This window comes from Triticum urartu, chromosome 3, assembly GCF_003073215.2.
Source record: "Triticum urartu cultivar G1812 chromosome 3, Tu2.1, whole genome shotgun sequence".
Classification (NCBI taxonomy): Eukaryota; Viridiplantae; Streptophyta; class Magnoliopsida; order Poales; family Poaceae; genus Triticum; species Triticum urartu.
Window position 1 is genome coordinate 666,698,009 of NC_053024.1, and position 15,395 is coordinate 666,713,403.

At 42.9% G+C, this 15,395-nt stretch overlaps 1 protein-coding gene across 1 annotated transcript; it reads left to right on the top strand.

Annotated features, from left to right (window-relative positions):
• Positions 1 to 12,916: 12,916 nt before the first annotated feature.
• Positions 12,917 to 14,899, top strand: LOC125549036 (transcription factor CAULIFLOWER-like). The gene is made up of 2 exons (XM_048712537.1): positions 12,917 to 13,240; positions 14,364 to 14,899. The coding sequence occupies exons 1-2, from the start codon at positions 13,056 to 13,058 to the stop codon at positions 14,611 to 14,613; spliced, it is 435 nt and encodes a 144-aa protein (XP_048568494.1). The 5' UTR covers positions 12,917 to 13,055; the 3' UTR covers positions 14,614 to 14,899.
• The last annotated feature ends 496 nt before the right edge of the window (positions 14,900 to 15,395 follow it).

Sequence of the window (15,395 nt, forward strand, 5' to 3'; positions counted from 1 at the left end):
GAAGAAGAGAATGGCTGACAAATCAGTGACCAACATTCATCAGGTGGTGAGGGCTAAGGCAGAGAAAGAGAGGGGTGAAATGAAGCAAGAGAGGGACAAATTGAAGGAAGGAAGGGATCTGTTGAAGAAAGAGATTAAAAAGCTAGAGTATATGATTGGTGACATGTTCAAGCATAAAGAGGACACCAAGTGCAAGATAAGAAAGGTTAGGGAGCTGCTAGATGAATTTGAGTGATCATCTAGACTTGTTTGGTTAATGATTATCAGTGGACTTGTTTAGTTAATTTGGGTTATCTTTGATGCCCTGTATCCAGATGCACTGTACTGTTTGCTGCAATGACCTAATATGCACTATGTTATGTGAATTTGAGTTATCAATGTTGTGACAGTTAAGTCAGTTTTTATTTGGTTAAGTGAATTTGGATTATCAATGCTCTGCCAGTTAACTGAATTGCTTTTCTGCTGAACTGAACTATTATTCAGTTATCTGAATGTAGATTCAGTGAAGTGAGTATTTATTTGGTTAACTGAACATGGTTTCAGTTTACTGATTTGTTGTGTCAGTTTACTTATTTGCTATTGAATCTTACTGAAAAGTGGTATACACTATGTTTTTTATATATACAATGAAATTTTTTAGCAACTTTTTTGTATAAGACTGTTTTTGCAGTTAACTGAAGTTTGCTATACAATGTTAACTGAATATGGTTTAGTTAACTGCTCTTTGTTCAGTTAACTGAAAGTTGCATACACTGGTATTTTGGATCACATAATGGTAGATCTAGGATTTCATTAAGTTACTTCATACATTTCATACACTGCACCACATAGCATATAAGAAGGAGGAACTAGGATTTATTACATTGCATGCATCAACATATTTCTTACATAGATAGCAAGGTAGATCTAGATACAGAATTCATGTAGATAGCCAGGAGGATCTAGATACTGCATCACATAACAGCTCATTCATCTGGATACAGAATTCTACTCCACCTCATCCTAGTGACCTGAAAGGGATGGAAGTTTGCCCTCCTCCTTGCCCAATGGATGACATCATCATCACTAAGGTTGGAGCTAGGGGGAATGCCTCCTGGAACTACTCCATGTCCTTGCGGTTGCGTGCTGCAAGGATCCGCTGAGCCAGGTGCCTTCTCTCCCTCCTCCTTGCCTCTCTGTGCCTGGCTACCCTTGGCACCTGTTCTTCTTCAACGACGACCTCTCCAAGATCCATCTCTATCTCTCCTAGGATTTTCTCTGGCGGCTAGGGGGAGGAGAAGGGATTGTGGCTGTTGTTTGTGGCAATTGGGGGTGCTTTATATAGTAGAAATGGTGGCTAGTAGGTAGGCAGTAGATTTGGGGTGGTAGGTAGGTCAAATATTAGAGTCAAATGTTAGTTTCCAAAGTAATAAACAAGCCCATTATTAGGCTCAATTGTCATCAGTTCAGTTTCTAATTTGTCATGAATTGTACTCAATTGTCATCAGTTCAGTGAAATTTGCACAATTGTACAAAATTTAACTGATAATTTTAACTAAGCTTAACTGAAAAGTAGGTTAACTTAACTTAACCTGAATTTTAACTTAACTGAATTCTAACTAAAGGGAATTTGAACTTAACCGAATTTTAACTAAAGGTAATTTGAACTTAACTGAATGTTAACCTAACACTCTGAATTTAAATTAACTGAATTTTAACTTAACTGAATTTTTACCAAACTGAATCTAATTTAACTGAACTGAACTGAAACTCAACTGAACTTTCACTAAAAATTGAGTCTGAAACCTGAATTTCTGCATGATGTACCATATGTAAGTACATAATGCTTTTTATAGTAAGTGCTCCATTTGGTATATCAAGTTATTCCACATGCAGAAAGAAACAAAAAAAGCAGTACTGAATGCAACATTTGCAGCAAAGCAGTGCAGCACATCACATTTGAACTTAACTGCATTTAGAGTTAAAAGCACTCCAGTTGCATACCAACATCATGCATATTCTTAGTCCACTTTCCAAACCACATAATTACAAGTAACTTATGTGTTGTATATAGTAGCACACCTAACCATAGAATGTCCAAAAGAGTTCTAACTTATATGCTATGATGATATAGCAGCATACCTAGCTAACAACCCCATCTTACTAACTTATATGTTGTCATATATATCAGCATACCTACCTAACAACATCATATTCCTAACTTATATGATGTGGTATAATAGCATACCTAAGCAGCACCATTTGTAGACCCAGCATTCTTCAGTCCTTGAGCAGCTTCAGGCGCTCGGAGCGGCGCACCTCCACAACAGCTGCCCTCTTCACTGCTGCTCTTTTCTTCTTGTTAACCTCCTGAACAGCCAGCGCCACCACCTCCTCCTCAACCTCCTGCTTGATGATAGCAGATTCAGGCAGATCTAGCAGGTCGTCCACCTCAATGGGAACGTTGCGACCACCATCCACGGCGGCTCCGACCGGCGCAACGACCTGCACCTCCGGCTCATCGTCTGACAGCACGACGACCTCCGGCACCTCCTCATCAGATGACTCATCGTTGGAGTCATCGTCAAGCCCGAAGAGGACAGATGGACCTTGACGGTCCCAGTAGGTGGCGTTGACGGGCGCCGCCAGGGCAAGCACGAAGTCGTGGACGTGCTCGGTCCTGGACGCAACGCGCTCTGCATCCGACTAGGCCGGTGCCACTGTGAATGAGCGGTACATCCACCAGCGGGCCCGCTGCCTGGGGTCAGGGGAGCGCTGAACCTCGCGCATTGCCCAGAGGAGGATGGTCGCCGGAGGAATGTCGATGCCGCCGGGGAAGGCACGGCGCTTCTCAGCATCCATCATCACCTTGACGAGACCGTGCGCATGGATCTTCATCATCTGAACACTTGGGAACCACCGCTTTGTATTGCGCGCGAAGCTCCGGGCTGTCGCCGGGCAGCTCTTTGACGACTTTCTTCCATCCGAGACTCTGGTCCATGGCGGCGGCGGTGGTGTGGTCATCGAGACGGTGAGTGGCGAGGTTTTTTGGGTGGTTGGCGGAGTGGTGGAGGAGTGGGGTGTGCGAGCGGTGAGTGGAGAGGGAGAACGGCAGGTTGCCACGTCTTAAAGTGAGGAAACCGAAACGACTACGCTATGGTGTGCTCGGTCGTCAGATAGAGGCCGTAACACACGCTTAACTGCAGGACCAAAAAAGTAACAATATGTATATTCGGAGGTGCTACTAGAACAAATCACTAGCTCTATCCCACTGGCATTGCACGCAGCGTTATAAACCCCAGGTCCTGGGTTCGAGCCCCGGGCAAAATTTTTATTTTCAATTTTTTGAAACTACATCATTGTGCACATTGAGTTAGCTAGCTCATTGTGCACATCAGATAAGTAGAAGAATATTTTATTTTATTTTATTGAACAACATCATTGTGCACATTCAGTTAACTAGAAGAGCAGGAAAAAAATTCAGTTAACTAGAACAACATGCATTAAAATTCAGTTAACTAGAAGAGCAGGCAAAAAATTCAGTCAACTAGAACAACATGCATTAAAATTCAGTTAACTAGAACAGCACAATGAGGGCAAGTTTAGTTAAGTTGACTAGGTCATTGAGCACATTCAGGCATTAACTAGCTCATTTAGCTCATAGTGCAAGTTAAGTTACAAAAAGGGCAATGAATGCCACAATTTTACCACCAAAAGAAGGCAAATCTTGCCACTTCATGCCACTGTTTGGCATACTTAACATGCCAGTCTTAAAGTTACATCACTCTAGGCCTTTACAAAAAAATGGCACTTGCAACAGCCAGCTAATCAGGGAGCAGGTGCATTCAGATCTTCAGCAGGTGCATTCAGATCAGGTATTTGCCTCTGAATCTGATCTCCAAACAACAGCCACCATGCCCTCTCACCTGGAACACCTCCTCTCCCTGCAACTGGAGCAGCACCTCTTCCTCTGCCTGCATCTGGAGCAGCACCTCTTCCTCTGCCTGCATTTGGAGCTGCACCTCTTCCCGTGCCTGCATTTGAAGCTGCACCTCTTCCTCTGCCTGGAGTTGGAGCTGCACCTCTGCATCTGCCTGTAGGTGGAGCTGCACCTCTTCCTCTGCCTGGAGCTGGAGCTGCACCTCTACCTCTGCCTGTAGCTGGAGTTGCACCTCTGCTAGGAGCTGGACCTGCACATCTGCCTCTGCCTGCAGCCGAATCTGATCTTGTTCCTCTGCCTGCAACAGGAGGTGCATTTCTTTGTCTTTTATTTGCTCTTCCTTCTTCTCTTTGAGCTATCGTGTTTTGCCCTTGTCTGCCTACCAATGAGCATCTCTGTGGTGATCACTGGCTGAGGTATTGCAGCACCAGCAGCAGCAACAAAGGCAGACTGTTATGGTAATGGGCCATATGCCCTTTGAGGTTCTCTTGTAGCAATTTCCCTTTGAGCCATGGTGAAAACCATACTTGTTGGTGAATCAATTGGATCCAACAAAGGGTCTACATTGTTTGGGAAAATGTTCTGCACATATTCATTTAAGCACATTAAGTTCTATGTAGTTAAGTGCTTGCTATGTAGTTAAGTTACAATGACATAAGTACAATACAAATACAGTTCAATTCAGTTAAGTAGCATATACCTGAAGAAAGGTAGGGTCATCATAGCTTTCATCAACCACCTCTATCCCATCTTGAATGAGACATTCCTGCCATTTGTAATGCCCCTTTCTGTTGTGATCAGCTCTGCCACAGATTGAGCAGTGCATTGTCACACCTTTTCTGTTCAGAACCCAAACACCATTCTTGATCTTCTCCTCTGGTGCTTTCTTCCTATTCTTCTTGGGTCTTCCCAACTGTTTAGTAAACACTGGTGGATGCACCTTGTACCCATTTTGTTTCTCCCAATGCTTTGGGTCTGCAAGAGGAACAAGAGTGTACCCATATGCCTTGAGATATGTCTGAACTGTATAGCAGTCATGAACCATTGTCTCTGGGTCAATCCTCTCCTCCCTGCAACATGCATACAATGACCACATGGTACTCCTGACAACTGTCATCTTCTGCAATCACATGTGTGCAAAGCAAGATCCATTGTGTAACTATTGTTACCAGACTGTACTTTGAACATTTGTTGGCCAGCTTCAGATACATGGCAGTTTGCAGCAAACTCTGTATTCTTATCCAATTTCTTCTGAATCTTTGGGCATATTCTCTGCCCTACCCACTTTTCTATAGCTTCCCTTTGTTTACTCACTAGCCTGTGCATGATCTTATAGAAGATATATTCAAGCATACTAAGCACTGCCATCTCTCTGCCATCAAGAATGTAGCTGTTAAACACTTCAGAGTTGTTGTTCAGTAGGATGTCACATTTGGGAAATTCCCTAAAGAATGCCTTGCACCATGTGTTTGGCTCAAGCCTCTCAATCCAGTGGAAGGAAGCTTGGCAGTGATCATCTATTTTCTGACAGTTCTCTCTCCATTTCACCTTGTTTGGTGATCTTGCAATGGCCCACAGATCTTGCTTCAGTACCTCTCCTTTGTGCTTCTCATTAAAATTTTGGTAAATATGCCTCACACAAAACCTGTGTTCTACATCTGTCCAAACCTTGTGCACAGCATTTATTAACCCTTTCTGCTTGTCACTCATAGCTGTGAAAGGAGCTGTGTTTGTAATGTTTAGATCATCTTTTAGAGTGGTCAAAAACCACTCCCATGAACCTTTGCATTCTACTTCCACCCAGCCCATTGCAATGGGCAATATGCAGTCATTAGGATCAATTCCAAGAGCACTAAGGAGCACTCCTTTAAACCTTGTTTTCATATGACAACCATCAATAAAGAGAATAGGCCTGCAGCCCTTTAGCCATCCTCTCTTACAAGCATCATATGACCAATATAATATTTTCAAACATTTTCTTCCCATTGGAAATTTTGTATCTTTGACAAGTGTAGTTGTTAGAAGAAATGTAGACCCAGGGTTTTTGCTCCTTAGCTCATGCCCATAATCCCATAGCCTGCTGAACTGCTCTTCCTCATCACCATGTATCTCCTTAAGTGCTTGCTTCCTAGCCCTAACAAGCTTCCATCTATTAGGAGTAACATTGAATTCCTTTGTTATTTTCCTTGAAAATGTTCCAATGGACATCTTCTGGTCATCTCTGAACTCATCAATGAAAAAGTTGCAGAGGAATTTTGCTGTCATATCCTTTAACTTCCACTTCTTCTGGCACTTATGCAATCCATTGTATGCCTTGATGACAAAACCTCCAGTCTTGTTGTCATTTCCAGCCTTAAGCACCCATGGGCAACCACCACCCTGACAAACTACCTCCAATCTGATCTTGTCATTCTTAAGCTTCTTGATCTGCACTCTGTTCCTTATTGAATAGGCCTTGAGAGCTTTCCTCAACTCAACCACATCAGCAAATACCATACCTAATTTAAATACAGGGGATTTCATGACCACCTTGGAATTGAAAGCTTTGAATTTGTACTTTAGTTGATCTTGTGCTTGTGTGGAGAGGTTGGGATCTTCATATTTAAGGACATAGTCAGGCTCAACCTCTACCTCCTCTTGCTCAGCCTCTTCACCAACATCAAAGTCAATGTTTTCTTCATAAAGATCATCATCTCCATTATCTATGTCGTAATCACTGTCACTGAGCTCTGAATCTGACAGCACAACATTTTCAGGTTGCAAATTTGGCTCTGCAGGAGCAACCATCACATTTGTCTCTGCAACATTAACCTGGTCTGGCTCTGCACCATTAAGGAGGCCTTGCTCTGCACTTATAAACAGGTCAGGCTCTGCACAATACGTCAGCAAATTTGGGTCAGCAACAGAATTAAGCAAATCTGTCAGAACATCATCTTCTGCTGTCCCATCAACTGCAACCTCTGAAATTGGATCTTCAACATTCACTGAAATAATGTTGTGACCACATGATGCACTGCTTGCACCAACAATTGAGTTGCCCATTCTAACATGGCTTACAACAAATGACAACTTCATTATCAAATCTTCTCTGAATTTGCTGATGAAGTCTACATGGTCAACCATAATTGCAAGAACTTTGTGCTGAGCACTAGCTGTGATAAGATGCTGCAAATCCTCATCACCCTTAATTCTCACCAAGCCATCTGAAATTTTTTTCTCAGGTAAACACCAGTAAATAATGTGCTCATTGGCAGGATATCCCAACCACTTTAGGTGTTCTTCTAAGACTGCATATAAAAATGTGCAAGCATCAATATAGTCAAGGACCTCCAAAGAAGAGCTATAATACTCTAGGGCACTGATATATCCATAGAAAAGACCACCATGTTCCAGCTTCAGTGTAAAGAAAGGAGTGTGAACACTCTATCCCATTGCTGAGTCACACACTGCATACCAAAAAGAGAGATATTCAGTTAAAAATTCAGTTAACTGAACATGAACTTCCCAAGTTCAGTTAAAAATGCAGTTAACTTAACTGAACATGTACTACATACAAAAAAAGTAGATATATTCAGTGCAAAATTCAGTTAACTTAACATGAACTGCACAAATTCAGTTAAAAATTTAGTAAAACTTAACTGAACATGTACTGCATGTAAAACAAATTCAGATAAATTACACATTCAGATTGATTATATCTACTTCACCAAAACCATAACATGGTAAGAGAATGTACAGAACACAACATGCCAATCTCGCACAAGAAATAGAACATAGCTCATAACCCTAGCTTCATGCCAAAACCCCATCTTCTTCACCAAACCCATAATGACGAAGAGTAAACCCTAGACTAAATGCATCGCTCATAACCCTAGCTTGCATTCATGATAGGATTGCCACTTTGCTAGATCGAAGCAACTAACAAGCTTGAATCAGCTTCCCCAATCGCACGGATCTGTCGTACGAGGCCGTACTGTGGCCGGCACAATCAAGAAACGGAACAGGGAGAGAAGGTGCAGAGAAGAGGAGCTCACCATAGTCTGGAGGAAAGACTGCAGGCGGCCGGACCAGATGAGCCGATGGAGGCGGCACTGCCCCGCCGAACTTCTCTGGCGAGGCAGCCATTGTTGCTGACGTTAGCAACGGCCGCTCGAGCGCCGACAGAGATGAGAAGAATGAGTTGCAAGTGGCCACAGGAGTTCCTCCCCCTCGACAGAATAAATGAGGTTAATAAATTCAGGTGCTCCCGTGCTGGTAGTGCGGGTTGATTCAGAGCAACGCCGGGGGGCTCTTTGCAAAATGCGACGCGCTGACCGGGTGTGCACCCATGCGTCCACATGGCAGGCTCTGATTCGCCAGGACTAGATTTGCACATCTTGAGCAAGTTCAGGGACTGGGTAGGGTCACTTTTCAAGTTGTAGGACTAAACTATCACATTGAGAGCAAGTTCTAGGACTCCTAATGCTTTTAACTCAGAAAGAAACTACTCTAGCAGTAAACCAGCGGAAGAACCCGACCTCCAGCAGAGAATGCGGCCACGAGCGCGCCGCGTCTGAGCTGTACGGTGATTCGTCAACCTTTTTTTTGAACCGGGCATTACCCCTTTCCATTACTGCGACATAATAGAAATACATCAAATGTCCAGAGAAAGAGGTAGGAAAGGGGAAAGCGGGTTCAGGCATCGCCGGGAAACCCACTGTAAGCACTCGCCATCGAGATTACCTACTGTGGGGCAAAAACCCGACGACACCATCACATCACAGCATCAAACCGAAACCAACAGACTGTTTAGTAATCTAGGACAATAGGGCCTAAGCACCCAACCCATACAAAACCAGCCAGAACAGCCTTCCTTTCCAAGCAATAGCAGTAGGAATCACCCATTTGTTTTGTCTTCTTCTTTCGTTCTGGTCTCAGCAGGCTCCATCTTCCTGATGCGCCACGGCACAGATCTGCATCAGTCTTGAGGCATTGCTCTTCAGCATGTTCGCTCCAGTCATCAGGTCCTTCGCATCCTTTTGCTGTTTCATCAACCCTGCCCAGTAACAAAGGAGAGCACAAGCAGAGAAAGTGCATTCAAATGGGTTTCTGAGATGTACAAATTCAAAAGTAACTCTGTTACGACACGTCCAAATCGCCCAACATATGGCAGAAATGCCCACTGTGTAAAAAACTTCCCCTTCTGGGAAAAATGAGTGGCACCACACATATGCTTGCATAGATTATTTGGGCATAAATCAGTCCCAAACATGCAAGCCACCGCTCTCCAAGTTACCCTGGCCACTGGGCAGGTAAAGAAGAGATGCTGGGATGTCTCTTTTGCTGCACAAAATGAACATTTGGGATCTTTTTTCCACCCCCTGTGCTTCATTACATATTTGGTCAAGATTGCATTTTGCGATAATTGCCACATAAAGATTTGGATCTTCAGAGGTATACTCGCCCTCCAGATCCAGTTATAGTCACACCCCACAATATGTCTCTCCAAGAAAGCATAAACTGAGCGAGTAGTGAAGTGGGTTTTAGACCCCAGCCCCCATTTGATTTTGTCATCCTCACTAGAAATACAAATCTTACTGACTGTGTCTACTATCTAACGCCACTGCTCCCCCATTTCATAGTTTAGCCTTCTTCGAAAGAAAGACAGGGGATCAGCCGTTAGACAGGTATTGACAGTACATTCAGGGTAAATGCATATAGAGAACAATATGGGGAATTGTTCACAAAATGGCATTTGATCCACAACAGGATCCCTCCAGAGTCTGGCAATATTGACAGATTGAATCACCACGCGTCTACCTGCCATATAAAGATCTTTTACTTTCATTATCGCTTTCCAGCATGGGGAGTCGCTAGTTTTCCCTTTAACCGAGGCAATAGTATCTCTTTGGAGATATCTAGCCTTAATAATATCTTGCCATAAACCATTTTTGGTCTCCAGTTTCCACCACCACTTGGCAAGCAAACTAAGATTCTGTTTATGCAAGTCTTTAAGTCCCAGCCCCCTTTTTTTTAGATTGACAGATCCTGGTCCATTGGACCAAATAATATATTTTCCTATTCTTAGAAACTTGCCAAAAAATCTCCTTATGTGTTTATCCAATCTTGCAATCATAGTTTTTGACAGCAAGAACATGGATAGATAGTAAAAGGCAATGCTAGAGATATTAGCATTAAGCAAAGTTAGTCTACCACCTGAAGAAGCATTACTCCCCAAACCGGATTCACATCTTGTAATGTACCTTTCTTCCAAAAATTCCCAGTCCACTCCTCTTAAAGTGGAGTAGCTTACTGGTACTCCCAGGTATTTCATGGGGAAGTGTCCAATTTGACAATTAAACATATCAGCATATGTTGTCAGAATATCATCATCCCCACCAACACACAAAATCTAACTTTTCTAGAAATTGATTTTCTATCCTGACATTAATTCAAACATATAGAGCAATATTTTCATATTCAGAGCTTTCTCAGGGTCATGCTCGATGCAAATCACTGTATCATCAGCATACTGCAAGATGGCCACACCATTTTCCACTAATTCAGGGGCAAGCCCAGTAATCAGTCCATTATTCTGCGCTTGACGCACCATTTTGGACAAACATTCAGCTGCAATTTTGAACAAGAAGGGAGAGATAGAATCCCCTTGTCTAACTCCTTTGTGACTTTGGAAATATGGGCCCAAAGTGTTGTTTAATTTGACACTAACCGTACCATTTTGAATGATTTTCTTCATCCACCCGCACCAAGTGGCGCCGAAACCTCTATTTTCTAAGCTTTGTAGCAAAAATTCCCAATTCACCTTGTCATAGGCTTTCTCGAAATCTAGCTTAATGACAATCCCTACTTTCTTCTTAATATGGGTGTAATGTGAGATCTCAAGGAGGGACATGATCCCATCCATGATGTGCCTGTTTTTAATAAAGGCATTCTGGTGTTTACTGAACAACACATCAGCGAAGGGAGCTGCTCTATTATCTAGAACTTTGGTGATCAGTTTGTAGGGGCATCTAAGCAAGCATATGGGTCTGAATTGCTGAATCTTGTTAGCTCCGTTAACTTTTGGGAGCAGGGTGATAATGCCATAGTTAAGCCTATGCACATCCAATCTCCCCTCATAAAATGCTAAGAAAAGATTTATTATATATTTTTTAACAATCTCCCAACAATGCTGGTAAAACTCAGCAGGTATATTGTCAGGCCCTGGGGCTCTGTTACTGTTCATCGAGAACAGCGCTGTGTTAACTTCTTCTTCTTTAGAAAAAGGTCTAGTCAAGATCAAATTATCAGCCTCATCTAATCTCTCGTTATCCCCCCAGATTTCAGGGTCAAGTAAAAATAAATTCCCAGGGGATGGACCAAACAAAGACTTATAAAAGTCAGTGGCATGCCTTAAAATATTATCTGTTCCTTCAATAGTAACGTCACCTACATTCATTGAGTGAATGGTGTTTTTCCTCTTATACCCATTAGCAATTTTTTGATAGTAGGCAGTATTACTATCTCTTTTAAGCAACCAGCGTTCTCTAGATCGTTGTAGCAGAAATAGTTCCTCATTGATCAAAATCTCATTTAGCTCAACCAACAACTCAGTTTTCTTACAAAAGATACCAGGACCCATATTTCCTTTCTGTTCCTCCTCCTGAATCAGTCTCAGCTCTTCTCTGATTTTCTTTTTTCTGATTTTTTCATGACCGGATTTATTTGATCCCCATCCTTTGAAGAATTTTTTGAACCGTTTTAATTTGATATTTAGAATATCAATTGGGTCAGTGGCTTTTACATACTGATTCCAGATTTTCTCCACTAAGGGAAGAAACTCATCTGATTTCAACCAGCTTAATTCAAATCTAAACTCTCTTGTCTGTGGAGATCTGACAACATGGTTGTCAGAGGACAGCAAAAGAGCGTTATGATCTGATACATCTCTGACCATTTTCCTAATGTTGACTTGAGGGAAAATGTCCTCCCAATCACTACTCATAAGGACACGGTCTAATTTTTCCAGAGTTGGATGGGATTGGCCATTGGTCCAGGTGTACATCCCCCCACTCATATAAACCTCACTCAAACACATAGCATTGATCACAGAGTTGAACAAATCAGAGTAAAGGGTATGTTGCCATGGTTTGTTTTTCCCCCAGCATGCCTAATAATATTAAAGTCTCCCCCAATAAGTAAAGGGGATGATATATGGCTACAGAACTCAGAAAGTTTAGTTAGAAAGTCATCCTTATATTTATCATGAGCAGCACCATATACAGTGCAAAGAGTCCACTTCTTTTTTTCTTTATTATCAAAGAAAGAAGCTTGCAGGATAAACCTGCCCTTTTTCCACACTACTCCCTCAAACATTTCTTTTCTCACTCCACAAAGGATTCCCCCAGATCTGCCTATAGATGGAACAAAATCTCATTCATATGTCTGGTATGGGTCAATTTTTCTAAAGAAACTATCCAGATAACTTTTTTTGTGAGTCTCTTGTAGACCAATAAAGTCTAGGGAATGATCTCTAATGATGTGAGAGAGACAGGAGCTCATTCATTTCTTTCCTTCCCCCCTATAATTATAAAAGAGACCTATCATTTAATACCAGTATTTTTTCTCCCCCTCCCTTTGGCGGCCCTGGAATGATGGACAGGGCTACCAGGTTTTTTCTTTCCACCCCTATCAGGGTTTTGACTCCTAGTCACTGGCCTAGAGATAACCACATGGGCTTTTGGGTTTCTCTTTTTCCTAGACCTGACCAAGGTAAATTCCTCTTCTAACTCATCTACATCTTCTGCCCAATCATCACTGACAGGAGTTATATCTCCTTTGCCATTAGTGATGTATAACATTTTACCTTCTACACCATTTTCAGATATTGTATCTGTTTTTCCTCCCTCGCTCCTGATCCTTTCCAACTCTCTTAAGATATCAATACTAGCAAAATTATTATCAGGGATCAACACTCCCATTTTAGTTGACCTGATGGGCCCTGCGTCAGCCCACCGTCCCTCTCGTCCGTCCCCCACTCCCCTGAGCCGGAGCCCCATATCGCCTCGCGCCTGCCACACTCCCTGATCCTTCCAAGTTCCAACAACCCAAAAAGAGAAAGAGACGAGCGGCAACCGGAGGAGGCTGGTGGTGGGCGATGGCGCGGCGCGGGCGTGTGGAGCTGCGGCGGATCGAGAACCGGACGAGCCGGCAGGTGCGCTTCTCCAAGCGCCGCTCGGGGCTCTTCAAGAAGGCCTTCGAGCTCGCGCTCCTCTGCGACACCGAGGTCTCGCTGCTCGTCTTCTCCCCCGCCGGCAGGTTCTACGAGTACGCCTCCTCCAGGTGCATGATGCTCCCTCCCCCGCACTCTGTTTAGCTGCTACAGTTACTCCTCGGTCCTTCAGAAAACTAGCTCTGTTTTCAGCCATTTTCTGCAGTTTCGCTCTGGATGCTCTAACTAGACATAAGCAATCCATGGTTCCTTAACGGATTTCGTTCCTCCTACCTAATTGTGTAGGGTATGTATTTTTCATTTCGATTGACTATTCTCAAGCACTACAGATAGTTCAATGATGTAGCTGCATCTTGACTCTTGTGACAATGATCCTCAATGTTTTCGTTCCTATATCTTGGTAAATGATAGGTAAAACAGAAAGGAAAGAAAACTCATTGGCTACTTCGTAATGCATGTGGCTTCCTTTGATAGTTTCAGCATAGGTCAGAAGCAGTAAACTGCTAGTACATTTTCTTAATTCAGCATAAAGGTAGACGTGCTACTGTGCTATACAGTAAATTCGCAAAAAAAAAGTGCTATAGAGTATAGACCTTGACTGAATAGAACTGTCCTGTAATGTAAAGATAGCAAAAGAAACATGCACCATTGATATTTACCGTAATACAGCAACAAGTGGGTTCTTGTCAGTTTTCTGAGAATTGTGTCGCTTATTCCATAGCATTAGTTAGACTGTTTGCATGCAGGCTGCCTGAAATGACAGACAAAATGGAGACATCAGAATAGATCCTGTCAGTTAGCTGCAAACACGAAATTAAGTTTTGGAACAGGACCTTGTTGGAGAGTAAAATCAATATACAAAGGCTGCCATGAGAGTTCAACTTCAACCAATACGGACTATTTACAAGGCAACTTACTATACATATTAAGGGGCTGTTTGGTTGCAGACTAGTGGCGCCACATTTGTTTAGCCGCACTTGCGGCGCGCCACGAAGTTTGGCGTTGAAAACGAGCGCCACAGAGTGTGGCGAGAAATCAACTGCAAAAAACACTGCACGTCTGTGGTGAACCTAACTTTAGGAGGCAACCAAACGGCAGCCTAGGAAGCTGTGGCGCGCCGCACCTTTGGCATGGCAAGGTGCGGCCGGCAACCAAACAGCCCCTAACACATGGTATTATTGTATCCTCTGAACCACTTACGTACAAGCTTTGCTTTCTGTCGCTGGACTGCAGATGCTGGCGCAAGGAAATAGCGGCGCGGGCACGAGTGCGAGCGGCGAGAACTCCAGTGATCCTAGCGACAGGAGGAAGGAAGGACTTGAGCTGTCTATGTGCAGTGCATGTAGTATTTGGTAAAAGCAAATCTCTGTTACTGATGCCACACTCTTCCCCAGTTATTGGGCATGAAAGAGTTGAGAAGGCTGCTGCTTGTAAGGTGCAGCAGGGCAGAAATGGCAAATTCAATAAAAGGGTGCTTGGTTAATAGCAAGTGCCTGTGCGTGTTCGTGTGTGTGTGTCATTGTGCTTTCCTAATACTGTGTGATGTGTTCGTCTCAAAAAAAATACTATGTGATGTTGATGTTAACCTATCAGCCTGTTGCCTTTGGTGTAGTCTATGTGCAGTGCGTGTATTTGGTTCAAGCAAAGCTCTGTTGCTGAGGCCACACTCTTCCCCGGTTATTGGATATGAAAGAGTTGTGAAGGCTGCTGCTTGTAAAATGCAGCGAAGGCAGTAGGGGCAAATTCAATAAAGGGTTTTGCAAAAAGAAAAATCAATAAAAGGGTGATGGGTTAATTCCAACAAGTATGCGTGGCCTTTCCAAGTTATTTGTTGCTTGTTCTGTTGCATTACCTTTTGTGCTTTGCTAAGGTTGTTTGTGATGTTCATGTTAACCTATCAGTCTGTTGTCAGTCTTCACTACACAGGTTATGCGCAGCTAGTGAGAAATCAGTTTATGTTGATGCACCTTATATAACCTGACACAGATGCTACCTCTCCGAGTAGTTTTTCATTCCATTCCATATTGCTGATTTTTTTTTCTTTTTTCGCTCGGAGTAGTAGTATAATTTTTCATTCTGTGGCCCTAAATAAAAACCCTGAAAGAAAAGAAATATATTATGGATCGTGTAAGCTGGCTGTGTTGCCATCATGGAGTGTAAATAAGAACATGGCACAGCCTAGAAAACAGTAAGCAAATACCTGAACCAGGCAGGCATTCAGGCCTCTTTTGGTTCATAGGATAGGATTATCATAGGAATAGGAAT